The sequence below is a fragment of the Phallusia mammillata genome, chromosome 5, assembly GCF_965637545.1.
Source record: "Phallusia mammillata chromosome 5, kaPhaMamm4.hap1.1, whole genome shotgun sequence".
Lineage (NCBI taxonomy): Eukaryota > Metazoa > Chordata > Ascidiacea > Phlebobranchia > Ascidiidae > Phallusia > Phallusia mammillata.
In genome coordinates, this window is record NC_137256.1 from 19,634,767 (window position 1) to 19,652,827 (window position 18,061).

General features: G+C 35.8%; 1 protein-coding gene across 2 annotated transcripts in view; it reads right to left on the bottom strand.

Moving 5' to 3' along the window:
* Positions 1-149: 149 nt before the first annotated feature.
* LOC145229369 (band 4.1-like protein 2) overlaps positions 150-18,061 on the bottom strand; it is a 50,230-nt gene continuing 32,318 nt past the window's right edge. The window contains exons 8-22 of one of the 2 annotated variants that reach the window (XM_080094691.1): positions 17,911-18,008; positions 17,146-17,309; positions 16,508-16,584; positions 15,497-15,577; positions 14,650-14,782; positions 11,935-11,955; positions 10,469-10,608; positions 9,332-9,460; positions 8,462-8,803; positions 7,556-7,693; positions 6,350-6,421; positions 5,866-6,057; positions 5,264-5,344; positions 4,447-4,590; positions 150-2,103 (exon numbers count right to left, since the gene is read on the bottom strand). In XM_080094691.1, the coding sequence (XP_079950817.1) occupies positions 4,483-4,590; positions 5,264-5,344; positions 5,866-6,057; positions 6,350-6,421; positions 7,556-7,693; positions 8,462-8,803; positions 9,332-9,460; positions 10,469-10,608; positions 11,935-11,955; positions 14,650-14,782; positions 15,497-15,577; positions 16,508-16,584; positions 17,146-17,309; positions 17,911-18,008 (1,776 nt within the window). In that variant the 3' untranslated portion in view covers positions 150-2,103; positions 4,447-4,482. The remainder of the gene's footprint in view (positions 2,104-4,446; positions 4,591-5,263; positions 5,345-5,865; positions 6,058-6,349; positions 6,422-7,555; positions 7,694-8,461; positions 8,804-9,331; positions 9,461-10,468; positions 10,609-11,934; positions 11,956-14,649; positions 14,783-15,496; positions 15,578-16,507; positions 16,585-17,145; positions 17,310-17,910; positions 18,009-18,061) is intronic. The other variant, XM_080094692.1, reaches the window with a different exon arrangement.

Here is an 18,061-nt window from a genome sequence, read left to right on the forward strand (position 1 = left end):
TGATTTTGAGAGTGTATTATTACACTTCATACATTACAGTTTCAACTTTCCAGGTCGAATGCTACCCAATTTTTGTATTCAGAACCTGTACTAAGAACTCCTTTCCTATGCTAACAGTAACACCCAAAACGCAACAGACCAAAACAGCCTTTTGAGTGAGCAAATTTTAATGACACGGTTTTATCTAGCGAATGCAAATCCAACAAAAGAATCCTCGATTCGCGCTGCACAAAGCATCATAGCTTCTACGCCAAGCTTACTGAGCGCGTCATCAAGCACATTACGTCATAAGTCGTGATGTCATGTAGCACGTGGCTGTGTCTGTTCGGTCAATTTGTGGGCACAGTGATTTTTTGGAGGGGGATTAAAATGTTGTGGGGGCTGGTGATGACGTAACCGTGTCAGTGTTAATGACGTCATAGTAAAGTATTTACAATGCTTAGGGATTAAATTGCACGCGTAATATTTGGAATCGTGGCGTGAGAAAATCGGTTTACGTCATTCGGAAGTTCATTGATAAAATTGTCAACTTTTTTCTTAATTTGCTACATAGCGGATAAACAAACAGGAACAAGATCACAAAAATCTATATCACGGTGGGATTCGAACCCATGATTTATGCTCGACTTAAACTCAATGAGCTTAAAATGGTCAGCGAGCTTAATATAAACTTAATTCGGTTTGTTGTAATGACGTTTTGAGAGAAATTCTCTCAAGCTGGAGTAAGTTGACTGTTATATGACCAAAAGCTATTTTATCTGTGTGGTAACTGTTTGTGATGTGTTGGTAGCTGTATGTGCTGCCTTAATAAAAACATGCACTGAAAAAACTGCATGTTCTGTAGAGGCTCATTTTTGACACGCCGTGTGCACTGTGATCGCTGGATGTGTTGCATTATGGAAAGAAGTAGAAACTACAATCTACATGGCATTGGCAAAAGCGCATCAAATATTTGAAGCGTTCTGAAACGTGTCAGAAAAGCTAAATAGATATAACAGCGGTAACAGCTACATTAACAAAAGCGCCAGTGTATCCAATATAGTGTTTTGGCGTGAGTTGTGTTGATGCAATCATAAAAAATCTGTGCATGAAAAATTCACACGAAAAAAGTGGGCAAAGGTCGGGATTTGAACGAGAGACCTTCGACTTTGTTACGTTTCACGACAAAATTGCAATGTGCTGCGAAAAAGTACAAACATACAAAATATGTAACACATCAATATTAGATCTATTGGAAATCTGAAACTCGGTAAAACAAATACACAATTTTCTCCTAGTAGACAGCAGAGATTAGTTTGAAATCTTTTAGGTCCAGGCTTATTTACGTCATGACTTTCAAATGACGTCATCGTTATGTGACGTAAATTGATGAAATTTGCAAATGGTATCGAGTTGCAAATGACAAAAAATGTAGAAGCTATTTCGCAATTTAATTTTTGTATCATTTTTGTGCATCATACAATACAGAGTTTAAGTCGTTACTGCTTTGAAGGGGTAGATTTAAAGCGTTGCGCAATCATGTGTATGGGTTCGAAAGAAGAACATTTGCGCCGGCAACACGCTGACTAATTTGGTTTCAAGCTATGCTTAATGGCATTTTAAAAAATAAGGTGTTTTTTTAACGAGCAAGGCATTTGCAATTTGCTCACGAAATATTGCAGTTATCATTAAAACAAAAACAGAAATTAAGTCAAATTTTGAGTTTGAAAACATTTTTTTTGCTCAGGTTTGCACACTTTGCCTTGAAAACTTTCTTGAACGGTTTTACGCAAATAGTTTAAATCAGGTTTTATGAATGAATTGTGAAATTGGGGCTAATTGTTTTGGCAAAAAAGTTAACTTTTCCAAAACACGGTTGGTCGGCTTTCGAAAATGTTTACAGCAAACGTTCAACTCACATATCTTTAAGTCAGGAAGCTTAGCGTAAAGTCGTTTGAAACGCACAATATTCGTTTTGTTCAGACAAAAAAGCAAAAGCTTAAACTAACAAGATTCGGGCAGCGGCGCAGCAAAAATCATTAAAGCGGTTTGAATCGGGGTGAAAAGCAGCCTCGATTTTGGGCAGTGTGAACGCCCTCCAGTGTACGAATTCCGTGGTGTGATCTAGTACAAGTTGACAAATTTTAACTAGAATGTCCTCTTACTGCATAAAACAGTGGTTCCCAACCGATGAATTTTAAAACTTGAGGGAGGAAGTTACTTCAATTTTTGAATGTGACTTGTCAAGAGACACTTAAGCTCTAACACAGTGGTTCTCAAACTCGGTTTTCGGGGCCGCATGCGGCTCCCAACTACTTATTTTGCGGCTCGCACCAGACCTCAGAAAACAACCAAACATTGCTATTTTAGCTTTTAAAGTCATCTTCTTTAGTGATTTTCTCAAGGTTTCGTTTTTTTTTTGCGGCTCCCTACACACTTAAAAAATACCATTTGGCCCCGACAATAAAAAAGTTTGAGAACCACTGAGTCTAACATATGACCTGTGAAGTTGATAAAAGACCCAATTTTAACTAGAATGGTGGCTTTCTGATATACTTCCATTTTATATATTCTATACGATATTTACCAATTTACTACACATCATTTGATCTACACATATGATTGTTTTTGTAAACAAAAACGAATGGGTCCCCACACGCGTGTTTGTACGGATTTACGGTAAACAAATGTTGCGGTGATTTTTAGATTTTTAAGGACAAATTTTTAGAATGCATTAACCCAACAATAAAAAAAATTTTGTTCGTATTCTTTTTGCACTATTATTGTCATATAATTACAAAAACTTTAAAAAAGAACAAAAAAAATAATTTCAATTGATTCTCTTGCTTTGACCCAGATATTGTGGTCCAAGGTCAGGTTTCAAACATATTTTTTTTCTAGAAAGCTGTAACAGTTGTGTTACAGACACTTTAAATTAAAAAGCAATTTGCTACAAGTGTATACATAACAAATTGTTTTTCATTTAACTTTGTTTCGCAAAACGAGTACCATTGACCTGTAGTAACCTCTCAGGGTGCACACGCCAAACGACTGTTTGACCTTTTGACACCGTTTTCAATAGCACGCAGTCCTTGGTGTTCAACAACACCGTTTAACCTAATTTATACATGCCTTGAGTACTGATTCCTAAATCGATTGCAAAAAACGCTACGTTATGACGAAAGAAAGTTCTGAACTGTGTTAGTGATACCTACTAGTTGACCTTAAGTAACCTGTGGTCATGCGGCGGCCAACCTGACAACGAGTTTTTGAAAAAACATTTATCTTGCAAAAATGTCAAGTTTATTTTTTCATCTTTATTTTTATTAACAAAGTTTTGCTTGACATATACGAAACCGAAGCACGCTTATTAGGTTTAAATCACGTCATAGGTATGAAACCTTTGCCAAAACTGAAAATGTGAGTGATAACTTAATAAAACGAAATAGCATTGCTGTGCAAAACAGCTGATTTCTAATCACCGAAACGACGTCTCGTAAAACGTCTGTCCGACGTCAAGCTGAGCCCTCCTGCTATCGTAAACCAGTGAGTTACTCTCTTGGGACTTCTGCCTACAGTGTCTTTCTTGACCAAACGAGCGTTAGACACATTTACGTTTCAGGGGCCTGTGGGTGAACCGCTGGGTCAATCGGGGTCAAACTTCTGGAGGATCAAGTTCAGATTAATAACTAACATGTGTCCAAATTTAAATAAATTAGAAGCACTCTTTCTTTACCACATGAGCGATAAAAACCAGCGATAAAATTTACGTTTCGGGGGCCTGTGGCTCCACCGCTAGGTAATTTGGGGTCAAACTTCAGGTGGACCAAGTTTGGATTAATATCTAACATATGTCCAAATTTCAATAAATTTAAAGCACTCTTTATTTACCAAACCAGCGTTAAAAATTTTACGTTTCGGGGGCCTGTGGGTGAACCGCTGGGTAATTTGGGGTCAAACTTCAGGTGGACCAAGTTTGGATTAATATCTAACATATGTCCGAATTTCAATAAATTTAAAGCACTCTTTCTTGACCAAACGAGCATTACAAACCAGCGTTAGACAGAAAAAAGAAAAAAAAAATACGGACAAAAACAATATGTGTCCCCTTCAGGGAAGGGGACCCATAATAATCTTTGTCTACTTTGTACTATATTAGGGAAGAATCAAAATATTTTGAATTGTAAAGGGAGCAATTTGTCGAAAAGGTTGGGAACCACTGGCATAAAACATCACATTTTAGCAGAGATGCATTTGGGTTAAGCTACATTTTGGTGTCATGCTCCTTAAGGGGTGTTTTAGAGCAAACTTTAACTTTGGTCGAAGGTTATTTTTGTATTTTGTAAAAAAGCCCAAAGGTTTACAAACGACCTAGTAAAAAATAACAGAAGTCAAGAATCAAAGATCGAATATTCGAACCACAGATCTCACAAAAGGCAAGACCATGTGGTTAACAAACCCCCCAACCTTGTATTAAGCGGGCAGATGCATCCTTTTGCCTTTCTAGCTCTGCTGGCTGTTTTCCACTGGTCTCTCTTCGTGCACAACCACCTTAGTTATACTCAGGTTGGGATTCTGCATCTGTGTGTCTCGAATCGCTTCTGCCATTGCCTGTAAAGAATTCCCTTACATGTTACTCACTAAAAATCTCTTAACATTAAAACACAGCAGCTGTTCCCAACAATTTGAGGACACCGCCAAACCCAAAGCCAAATTAAAGTTTTAAATAATGCTACGCGCAATTTTATACGGAATATACATTAGTCCCCGAGTGATCCTTTATATAAGCAATAAAAAGTGCAATTTTTCGCACAAAAATGGTTTGATCTTTTGTACACATACCAAACCGGGATAAAGGCATGTGCAGATACTGTTGTCAGCAGTGAAAATAGTTTCAAGTAAATGAAACTCTTGGACCATGTACATTAGTAAGTATACACGTTTTCAAAATTTCACGTTTTGGGGGCATGTGGGTGAATTCAGGATCAAACTTTGGGAGAATTAGCTTTGGATACATAATTATCACATTTGTAAATTTGAAAAAGTTTGAAGCACTCTTTCATGGCCAAACGGGTGGAAAAACCCAGTAAACGATCCAAAAAAGTAGAAAAACGAACGAAAGCAATTTTTCACAAGTTCACATTTTACACACTTTGGATACATAATATAAATTTGAGTAAGTTTGAAGCACTCTTTCTTGACCAAACAAACAGGTAGAACAAACCAGCTTTAGACAGAAATAAAGAAAACGAACAGAAACAATATAGACCCCTTATTAACTAACCTCATAATGATCCACGTCGGATTGTCCGATACTGACAACTTGTTTTTCTATGTGAGTTTCGCTAACTTCTCCTCGGGAGACCTGTGGCGAAAATATGGAAAATTATTACAAGGTTTGGAACTTGGCTACTTTCGTTGTGGTTTGCCATCTATTAATACTGCCATTAAGCAAGGCAGAGGTTGGAAAAAATCGGGCCTGTCGTGATATTCAAACCCACGACAGGAGCCTATCGAAAATTGGCGGTCTACCTACTTAGATCGGAGCCTTTCCGGGGCCAGCGCTTTACTGCCTAAACTACACAGGCTCAGCGGTGAACCCGTCGAAAGTCGACTCACATGCATAGTTGCCTTGTATGCTGCCCATATTCGATTGAATAGACCATTAATCATTTAAAACGAATACAAATTCAATACTGGGATGAGCCCTAAAGCATCCATGCAGACCAGCGATCACGGCACACTCATATATAAATCATAGTACACCAAGCCTATTCAATGCCTTGACGCCTTTTCGACATAAGTAAAGTGTCTGTCGATAAAGCTACTCATCTAACACACCAATAAGGCAAAAACAGCCCACTACAATCCAACGATAAAACATACTTTGGTGATTTCAGTTGTAGTAATTGTCGAATCAGTTTCCGACGATATTATCTGGCTGCTGATAAGTTGGGTGTGGACTTCGGACCATGACGACGGTTCCGCATCACCGCCCTCGTCACGTGACTTCTGTGTCAGGGAGCTGCTGCTGTTTTCATATGTGATCGTCTTGGTCTCCGTTTGTACGACTGGGGGCTGGTGGGAAAATAAGGGGTTAATAATAGGGGTAAACTGACCCAACTGTAAAAACATACTAACCATTCAGAGTATATAGTGACATATAACAGTTTGCAATTTTGTCTACATTGCATATTTCAAGCCCTTTTAACGGTTATATCCATCTCTTATCAAAGCAATGCGAAAGAAACTGATTTGAGTTACCATGAAACCAAACGCACTTATGTAAATTTAAAATGCCTTTAAACTATTTTTTTGCACCACAGTCATTTAGAAAACATTGCTAGCATCGCTGCTGATATGGGCTTACCGAAGTAGTTCCTTCAGGTATTTCTTCCACATACGAATCAACGACAACGGCGGCTGTGGCAACGGTCGGAGGCTGAAACGAAAATGCATTAAGTTTAGTTGAGATGAACACAAATTCAATACTGGGAACGGATCCGAGGCAACGATCACGGCACGCTCATACATGGCCTGTTCAAGGCGCCATATAGAATCAGCCGGTCTCCCAAGCGTTCCCACATATTGCAAGGAGTAGGCTAGAAAAATCTAGCCTGCGGTGGGATTCGAACCCACGACAGGAGCCTTTCCAGGACTCTCGCACTACCAACTGAGCTACACTGGTTCGATGGTGAGCCCGTCAAAAGCTTTTGTATATTGCAAATAAAAGGACATAGGGGTTCACAGAACCACATTGTGTGGAAGTGGTTTGTAAAACGTTAACAAAACATTAACTTTATTGCGTCTCGTAATAGCATTGTGAGTCAGAGTTGTGAACGGGGCTAAAATTGGAGCCCGAACCAGAAAGTACAAGCCCGAAACCCGGCGCGAACCCGAATCGTTTCCGTTTATGCCCGAAGTTTGATTGACTGGTCTCTGGGAAAACGAGGGCAACAAACATAATATACAATTGGTCTTTAACAAGGAGTTATAGGGCTGTTTGACATAAGGTCAGGTCCAGCAATTAGCTAGTTAAATTTATTCAAAACAATTCTGACGCAGAGTATAAAGTCAGGCCCGAATCAGCCCCATTTTTTATAGAAACCTAAGCCCGCACCCGTGCCTACTTACAACTCTGTTGTGAGTGCCTATGGCCGCCCTCGATCAAAATAAGTCAAAAACTGATGTGTTTTTGAACTGCTATGTTGTTCTGGCAGTTTGCGCCAAGTTTTACAAAGTCACGCCCAGTAAGGAACGTCATAAAATGCTATAATAGGGTCAGTGAAATAAAAAAAGCCAATGTATGATAAGTATGTTGCAGACAGTGGACACTACTTCAACCCATTAGGTCTCACCAGTGCGACAGGTGACAAGACAAAGAGTCCACTGGCTAGAATAGCCATCTAGCGGCACTACTGTTTGTTGGGAGTAACAGGTAGAAAAAACCATGACTTGACCAATACGGCCTATGTCTTGTCACCATTCAGCTGCACTTAAAAATCTTATAGGTCGAAACACTGTGCACTGTCTGCAGCTCAGGGTTAGTGATATCAAACAATAACTTAACACGTACCTCGTTGTACACGTTGGCGGGTTCTGTAATTTCTGCTGAGTCATGTGACGTTGCACTCGACAAACTGCTGACGCTGCCTTCTGTAGGGTTCACCACTATGCTGTCGTTTTCATCGGAAACAACCGACACCTCATGCACCTAAAGTGTGTTTTAATCTTCATTATAACACCAAAGACTAGCAGCATCTAATTGCAACCCCCTGGGTATATATTTTATATTAAAACACCTTGAAAAAACATAAATGACTGTACTTTGTGTACATATGGAATAATTTTTCTTGTAATAAACACACATGTTAATATATTTGCTGTTATCATAACTGCAAAATGGTAAGAAATCTAAAAATAACTTACACATTTGCAATTATTTATTTTGGCAGTGTACACGTCCGTTTCAATGACTTTGAGATACATGACGATTTGGGACAATCGCAACTTTAATCTAATTATACTTTTGTTGCGATTGACAATACAAAAAATTCAGGATAATTGCAACTCCATTTTAGCTATCTTTTTTTGCAATTACCCTTGTACAGTATGCAATTAGATGGATACTTGCTTAAGCAGGGTAAATAATCTTTGGATTCAGTATGCCAGTGGTTCCCAATAGGGGGAGGAATTTTAAAACTTGGGGGAAGAATTTACTTTAATTTTTACATGTGGTTTGTAAATAAATACTTCAGCTCTGGGAATATAACCTGTGAAGTTCTTGAAAGACCCAATTTTAAATGATTTTGCGTGGTTTAGCATCTATTATGTAGTATAACGGAGATGAATCAAAATGTTCTTAATTGTTAAGAAAGGAATTGGATGAAAAGGTTTGAGAACCACTGCAGTATGCAATAAAACAGATTTTTTTTGCAATTAGATGAGACTCTAATATTAAACTTAACAAAGAAACATTCACCTCATTTTCATCTTGTGGGATGATCACCTCCTCAACACGAACCGTTCTCGTTTCCACTGTTGTGATCCCGGGATGTACATCCTCATCAGGAAGACTGGATGCGGGAGAATTATAATCTGATTGGTTATCCTGCTGCAGGAGTGGGATCTCATCATCTTGTTCAGGAGGTGGCGGAGGAAAATCTTCATCATCTGCAAGATCTGGAACAGGAATACCAACATCAGAGGAAGAGAGACTACAGGTTGATGCAGTGGCTTTCGATTCAGCTTCTTCCTCTTTGTTATCATTGGATTTTGATGAGGAAGAACTTGAAGATGAAGAAACAGATTTTGCATCAGATTCCTGTGGACAGATTGTAAAGTTTTTATTAGATTGAAAAATGATTGGAAATTTGGCAGTATTTTTATCCAAAAAGCAATGTTTATTAAATATTTTGTTGTTTTTATTAATTTAACAGACCTCAAGACAAATCAAATTTAATATTTCATTAAAAATGAGTGACAAAAAGAATAATACAAAATTTAGCATCTAAATTGTTTGCATTAGTAGTGTAAGATTATAAACACTTTTAAAAAAACATTTTTTACTTCATAGAAACTTTTATGATTTATTTATGCACTCATTTAAGTGTTACAATCCTAGCAAGCTAGGCATATAGAAGGCGTTATATCGAATCAAGCGGGTCTCCCAAGCATTCCCACATGGCAAGGCACAGGCTAGCTAGAAAAAAAAAAGGTTTTCTAAAATATATGAGTATGCCCTGATCGCTCTGAATGATGGCTTTAGTGCTGATTCCAGTATCAATGTATGTAAATGTTAGTGTAACAATTCATAAAAATGTTGCTATCAGTACATAATTGTTAACAAGACCTTGTCAACAGACTCTTCAACGTTTTCTTCATGTGAATCTTGTTTTGTTGGCAAGGTTTCTGTTTCCGTGGTAACAGTCACAGTTTCCACGGTAACAGTTTTAACTACCTCCTGACAACAATCTGTTTCCTGTAAAATAAGTACCAAGCTTGAAACAAAGGTTAAATATTAGAATTTCAATCCATCATTTAACATTGTACAGCAAATGATTGGCTTCATTTTATGGCATTTGATCTCATAAAAAGTCATATGGTATTTAAACCATTTATCTCAAACAAACGAAAGTAGTGGTTTGCAAAAAACAACTATTACTATCTGGTACTTTATAGAATCTTAAAAAAGGTAGCAAAAAATGGATGTTCTAGTGCAGGGGTCGGCAACCTTTTAAGCGACACGTGCCAATTTACTTGTTATTTTCATGTGTTAATGACTTCGCGTGCCAACGTTTTCTAAATAATAGTGGTTCGTGCCAACAGATATCAATAATAAAGAGAAAACAGAGTGTTTTGTGCATGTAAGGCTGAATTTTAAAACAATGGCGTTATAAAAACTATAAACAAGCAGTGTAACAGGTTAAATTGTTACTTTAATATAAATACGTAAATCGGCTGGTGTGCCATGAAAAACCACCTAACGTGCCAACCTAGTGGTAGTACAGAATATTTATTAGAATGTATGTTTTAATACATTGTAAACCTAAAAATTCCTTTTTTTTCATTTTGATAACTAATTTAGAGCCTATGAAACGGATGCTCTTTGGTTAAGTTTTAATGTTTTACCTTTTGCTCATTATGCCTTAAAGATCTTCAATAAAGTGTAAAAAATAGTAGATTTTTGGGAATGAGCCTCTAAGCTCAAAGGGACTGACAATTCAAAAACACTGATGCAAAGCAATAATGGAAATGGAACTGTTAAATAAAGTCCATTTGCTGTCAGTAATTGAATGAAACCATTTAACATGCATTATTTGAATTACATTGTAGAGGGGTTTGGTGGATAAGATTATATACATGGAATTGTAGTTTCACACTTTTTATCATGGCTATAGTTTTGAAACACAAAATAAAAAAATGGAAAATCCCTCTGCCTTTGTAGATGTTTTCAAAACATTTAATTCTGGCATCAAAATAAACTGACCTCAGCTCCTAGTTGTGGTGGTGATGAGGAACGATACTCTGCAGCTCTTGGAGGCTTCTTTGGTGGAAGGCGGGCATCCAAGTCATCCAAAGAACCACGACTCGCCGATTTTTCAGGGTGAGGGGGTGTCAGAAATTCAACTGAAAAGTTAATATGGGAATGATAACCAAAACAGCAATTTTATTAAAAGTTTTGATAAATTTATGCCTTTTTTGGTATATTGTCCATAGTGGTGCAGCAAGTTTTTTCTTCATATTAGGTAACAAATGCCAAAAAGTAGTTCAAATTTGCTACTGCCCAATTTTGCGCATCCCTAACAACTATTTGTGTCAGTAACTTATACATTTACCAAGTCAACACAACCAACCATTATTGGTTTTACAAAAAAATTAAGTATGTTCAATAAAGACAACAGTCAAGTCTTTCAGTCATACATGGTTCATTCACTATATATATCAACATTTAAGTAACAGATATAATTTAATAATAATTTTTGGATGACCTTAGATTAATGTTTACATTGTGTACCCTAAATGTCCCAGTTATATGTGTTTGTACAAGCACGACATCAAGGTATATCCGCAAATATGGTTTACATTTTGTGAACAGTTGGAAATTAATGTACTGTAAACTTACATTTTAGCAACCAATAATTTTGCAGCACATACTTTACTAATATGTAACACAACAATACAAAGTTTACTACACAAAGAAACAGGTTACATTTACACAAAAATTGAAGTCACACCAAAATATAATGTGCATAAAATTAGGAAAAAAGTGTAACAAAATAAAACGCAATTTGAAAGAATGTAAAAACCATTGAAATATAAAATTTGTATGATTTAGCCACCTTTGCTTTAGTGTAAAATACACAGGGTATTTTAATTGAAAATTTATCTCAAAAGCAAAATTGTGAATTATGAAATAACATGCAAAAAACAAAACCAGTGTTAATACTACAACTACTATTAGAACACTTTATAAAGCTAAAATATAGATGGTGAGCAGAAGCAGAATGGACATATTGGGTCTGCTGTGTGACAGGGTCTTAAAACAATGTTTTGGATTATGCCACTCTTGTTTTAAATTTGTAAGTTTTGATTCTGGTTGTTCTGTTCTATAAAACACAAGTGGTATTGACAAGCTTGATTTTGGTTCAAAAATGCAAATTGTAGGCTGATATAAACACATCAGCTGGGCGAATACGAGCATTAACATTAATGGGTGAAGGAGAAACATGCCAAAACTTTTTTTCCTATTTTTATGCAAGAGCAAGCAAGCTTGAATGTGTTTATATTCAAAATAAGCATGTTGGCCTGCCCTGGTACAAAACTTGTGTGTGACCAAAATTTTGAATACCTTCTGCCAGAAGTACTGCTTTTAATACTAACAATTAAAATGGGAAAGTACATGCAATGAACCCACAGAGCATGCAGAAACTATGCTAAAGCAAATAAACTCACCAACTTCCAACTTTTCATCCACTATAATCACATACATGAGGGGTAAATGATTAAAACGGAAATATCACAAATTGTTTTCATAATATTTGTGACATTGTGACTCATGCAGTCAAAATAAAATGTCATGTCTTAAAATTTTGTATACTTGGTTGTTTTATGAGAAATTACAAGTAAAATTTTCAAATCACCTTTACAGTGAAACTTTTGTATGAAGTGGAACAATTTTTAAATATAACACCACAGCAAACATAGACAATGGACTTGTACTGTTTTTAATTTGAATTTCATATATTGGTATTTGTCATGTATTTTCACAGTAACAATTAGGATTTCCCCAAAGAAAAATGTTTTAGGCAACTATGATATTTGGATTATTGGCAAGTTTAAATGAATATAATTTGACATGAATATTTTCAAACCCATTTTAAATTAAAAAAAAAACTGTTTACATGTCAAAATAGTGTATACCCTGCCGGGACACTTGACTCAATAACCAATGGGTTTTTTCGGTGTCCTTGCTGTTTTTACGAAACCGTTCATCAATGACAATTGGATAAAATGGCGATGCAAATAAAATTTTGACTTGACTTGATGTTTTGAAACTGGGCTTTTTATTGAAAGAATTTTGTCAAAATCAGTGTACCATAAAATTTAAAAAAGGGCTCTTAAACATGGGTGTAACCAAATCTGTCCATTTTGTCAAATTATAAAACAACAGGTATATTTATAGAAAAAATGCGTGAAAAAAAAATGCGTATAAAAGTTTAAAACAAGACAGTGGAGTAAAAGATGATGACTCAAATATAATTGCCAGTTGATCAAATGAACAGTTTATGAATTATGCCTGGCAGCAACACTATATTCAGTGGAGTAAAAGACTGAGAATTTCTAAACATAACATCCTATAACAAAATCTCTTTGTATATTCAGACATGACTTGAAATGGCTACAGGGCTGATAGAGGTGGCTTAAAAGTAAAGGAACCCTATTTGTCACTTTCAAGATTAGATTATCGCACATGACATGTGACTTTGACACTCACAAGTCAGTTAAGTTTAGCTGGAAAAACCACAAAAATCTGATAAACACAGTCTGTTTTATGATGTGACACACAGACCCACTTGTACCAGATGTCAGGGTTTTGTGACGCAAGCCGTTTACTCTGCACCATTCTAAAGGTTTGTTAATACAAAAGTGTAGAAAAAAATGTTTTTATCTTGGTTTATACCAGGGGTGCACCTTTTTGCTGTGATAGCTGCATCACAAGTCCTAAATTTACTAATGAACGCCAAGTGTCTCCATGTTTTGTATATATTACTGATGTAAAGAATTAGGATTTATGCGATAATATCCCATCTACTGGGGCCTAAAAGCCCAGTTTTTACTTCATCCATTGATTTTTAATTAATTCACAGGTGACATTACATGCATTTTAAAACATATTTTCATTGTCTCATAGGTTTGTCTTCGCGACCACAGGTTGTGCACCCCTGGTTTATACCAATACAATACAAAAGTAGCAATTTAAGATTTTAACCTTTCGCAAGCATTTTCAAATTGAAAAAAAAACATGCAACTAAATATACATGTCAAATGCAATGATTAATTAAATTTAAACAAATTTGGACCCAAAATCCAAATTGTTAAAGTTACAAATGTATGGACTCATATTGAAAATCATATAGAGCTCTTTTTACTTTTGACAGTCACTGAGCATAACATTCACAAAGCCATCCACAATAGGTGTATATGTGTAATTAGATCACATTGTACCGCCAGCAAAACTCGGATCCACACACAAACTAATTAGAGGCAGTCAAGTGGAAAGCTCAAGAGGCGTTACAAACGACATGCGCCAAAATGCGTTTTTTTTCAAACTATTAAGGCTGAAGCCATTATAGCCAATATGTTTTTACAATAAAAACATCATTTTTGCTTTGTGTTTCGCTTAAAATGTTGCACAAAGAAGTTTTTTGTCTGAACCATTGCACTTTTGTTACACTTACTTCATTAAAATGACATTAAAAAACGTGGAAGTGGAATAACATAATTAAGGCCTTTTCCCTTACACTTTACAATACAAGAAACACGGTGTCAATTACAAATTTACTTTTTTACCAGTAACAGCATGTAAATGTAAAGAGATGTTACAAATTTATATTGGCAGCACTTTATATAAACCTCATTAGATTTTAACAATTTGGAACCTACTTTAATATTTATTTACCCACAGGTTAGCAGTGCTCGAAAATGCCCCCAGTTAAGTAGGGATAAAATTTAAAACACAATACGCTACCAGCTCTCTAGAGTTATAAGCCAATATTTAATAAATCAGGGCAGAAAAATATATTGTACACCGTTTTACTGCTCTAAAACTAACATTTTATCCTAAGGTTCAAAGTATTTAGTGCTGAATTTAGTAAAAACATATTTAAAGCCCTAACTGTGTAAATCTATATTTAGTTCATACAGTTACATTTAATGGAAATTTGTTACGTTTTCAAATACCGAATGTTCTATGTGCAGTATTGGGGGAAAATGTAAATGTGAAAAAGTATAAAGGTTTCTAAACAAGACAATTAGGGTTTAAAAGGTTCTAATACAATGTCAGCTAAAGAACTACTAGGGTGTTTAATAAGTGTTGTTAGTTATTAAAATTACCCATACCACAATTATTAGTTAGTAAGTCTTCTAATGAATCATTATTTTACATACCTTTCATTTTATGAATGACTTTTTGATGATCAGATAAAGCTTCATTCTTTTTCCGCTCATCTTCGTCAGTTGAACTCAAAGAATTCAAAGACGAGCACCTTTTCTGTGATGTTTCAGTGACAATTTCTTTAACCTTAAAAATTAAAAAGCAGTAATATTTACTTGAAAACCTACATATATTCAAGATTGTTAATTAATTATTTCAACTTGTTGCAAAATTATATTTATTTATTTAAAGCCAAACAATAAATCAAAGACTGAAAACTTTAATAGGTTTTGAAGTCATATGCATATATATTTTATATCTAGTACAAAGTTTTCAGTCTGTTATTATATGCCACCATAGTCTCCATCTCTCCTACTCAGTCTCTAGTGCAGTGGTTCCCAACCTTTCATGGACCATGGCCCCCTTCAAGTTACCATGTAAGACCTGTGGCCCCCTTAAAATGTAGATAACAATCTCGCGTTGGAATGCAGTATTAATTTTGGCCTTAAACAGGTCTAATAGAGTAAACGAGCGTGATAAACCTCACTATAAACAAATAGTATGTGAAATAGTCGATTAAATTCGGGAAAAAAGTTAAAGTGAAAATTACTTTTAGTGGGTGTTTCTTGTGAATCTACGCCCGTGGCCCCCCGGAACACAACTCATGGGCCCTGGTTGGGAACCACTGCTCTAGTGAATTGTGATTATACAATATACTACAAACAGTTTATAAAAAAACACCAGATGTTAAGTAGAAAACAGTTATATATCATGAGAGTATTTTTTAAGTGTTTTCACACTAAATTGACATAATTTCTGAGGGTAAAGGTGGTCCCCAATCTTGAATTTAAATTCACTGACCTCCACAGTTTCTTCAACTGTCGTCGTGGTAACAATATCGACTGTGTCAAATGTTGACTTGCGGTCTTTTTTGACTGGAAGCTACAAATGGAAAAATGTGGTTTGAAATTATACAAGCAAAAAAAGTAAACCTCAGTTAATTTGAACCAACATTTGTTGGAATTAGGCAAAGATCTGGTTGAACTGATGATGTAGATTAGTTTAAGACAGGGGTGGGCGACCTTTGTTACTGTAGGGCCAATTATAAATGTCAAAATTGGATCGCGGGCCGCACATGTGCATAACACAAAGTGATTTTGCTTTGTTTCTTACCAAATATGCTTAACTACAAGTATAATTCGTATTTGATTCTAGCCACATTTTGCCAGATCGCAGAAAACTAGCATCAGGCGCATTAATCAGCTCAAAAATATGTAATAATTGGACTTGTTTGCCAGTACTTTTGAAATCCAAGCATCTCTGTGGGCCGCACAACCTTTAATGAAGGGCTGCATGCGACCCGTGGGCTGCAGGTTGCCCACCCCTGGTTTAAGACATACCACATTACAAACTATTTGTAGTTTTGTCCGAATTAGGCAAAGATACAGATTGAGCAAATCCGGTTTTACTGAGGTACACTGTACTTTAAAAACCATTTTTTACATTTTAACAAAGGTGGTCATTATTCACACAGTGTTATCTTCAAAAAAATCGCTTTAACATAAATAACTATCTTGATTTTTGAACTCAAATCTCTAAAAAAAGTTTTAGCTAAAAGGGCCATGTGAATATTCCGTAAAAAAGACAGTTAGTCAGTAGCAAACACAATCATCTTTAAACAACAAAAAGCAATAGTTCAATACACCGTAGTCAACTAGTTTTAAATATTGGTCAGTACAATGTGTCTTTGATCGTAAAAGGATTTCCTTTTTAGAATGCTCGGCAAAACATGTAACATATGGTGACAAATTGCAGTGAATAAATCAACTGCCTATCAATTACGATTGATGTGTTCCTGCAAAATTTGATTACCTCAGGTGCCACTGCAGGTGTTTCCTCCTCAGCTACTGGTTTTAGCACAGCTCTAACAGGAGATATCTCACTGCCATCTGAGATAAAGAATAAATAATGAAGCATTTCACCTCTTGTGCTTTACGCCAATTAGCCCTATCAGCAAGAAAGGTGTTTTCCATTTTTTTTTGACATTCACTGTGACGACTTTTTTTCACAGGGTTCGAATGCAGGACACTCTCGAGAACGGAATTTTTTTTGTGTGCAGTTTTTGTAGGTTAATATAGGGGCAGTGCACCCTTGGGACTAAAAATAGTGTGCTCAAGCCTTTAACTAACATTATGCAGCCATTTTCAAATTGGTTGTTATTTAATTTCCTTAGTGCAGTGATTTTTTTAGCACAATATGTTTATAAGGCTGGACAAAAGCTTTTTCTCAATTTAATATTGAAAGCCTGCTTTTCATTTGATAACATACTTGTAAAAAAAATATTTGAGAAGACCCACACTGACACACTTTTAAACCATGCAACCACACTGAAATTTTTTTTTCGCTTTGAGGTAAAACGAAACATTTGTTCATAATCTTTAATTTGCATATTTAAAACAGTCTTTAAAAAAAAGCTTTACCAATAAAAAGTCAAAAACAATGTTTTTTACCTGATCTCAATCTCATACTATGTGTTCTCCGGACTTCGGGGGCTGGTCGTCGTTGATTACCGCCGACAGCTTTTCGAGTTTCCTGCTGAGTGCGGCCACTGTATCTGAACTTTGACCCAATTCTGATGAAACGACCAGTTGGAGTTGTGTCAGTCCGCACGAGTCTACAATAATCAACAAAGGCTCAATAACATGAAAAGGGGTTTTCATGTTTTAAACCATAATGAAATGTCTAAGCATCAAATTTTTAGACATGAAACATCAAATTTTGTGCAAAACAAAAAAAGTAAATTTTAATTGTTGTTGATAACCACTGATAAAAAGAAGGAAAAACACACACAAACAAAACATTGGTTCTCAACTCGTTTCAGGCCATCGACCACTAGTTCAATTAAGGGAATATCATGGACCATGCCATTGTTAAGTAAGGATAAAGAAAGCATCCAAAATATTGGCTTGAAATATATTCCTTTAATACAGAATTTCAAGGAGTCAAACAAATGACAGCTAAGAAGAAATGTTCAATAACTTGGATAAGCTTTTTTCGTACTGAATATCCAATAAATCATATTCAACTATACTTCCAGTTTATTACTAAATATAATTAATGTCTTGTGGACCACCCAAGAAGCCATCTTGGACCACCAGTTGACAACCACTGCAATATGGGATATTTAAGCACAAACTTATGCTACAGAGGTTTTCCATTTTTAGCGAACTTGCAAATATATAACAGAGAAGTATTTTGTCATTTTGGAACTTTACCTGAAAAATGCATGGTGTTCAACTCCAGACTTCCACAAACATTTTGCTGCTCTATGATTTTGCATCTTGAAGCCAATCATGCTCAGTTGAATTTCACCCTGCAAGAGTCAACGCAAAGTGGTATTCAGTGGCCCATTTTTATGAAGGCCAA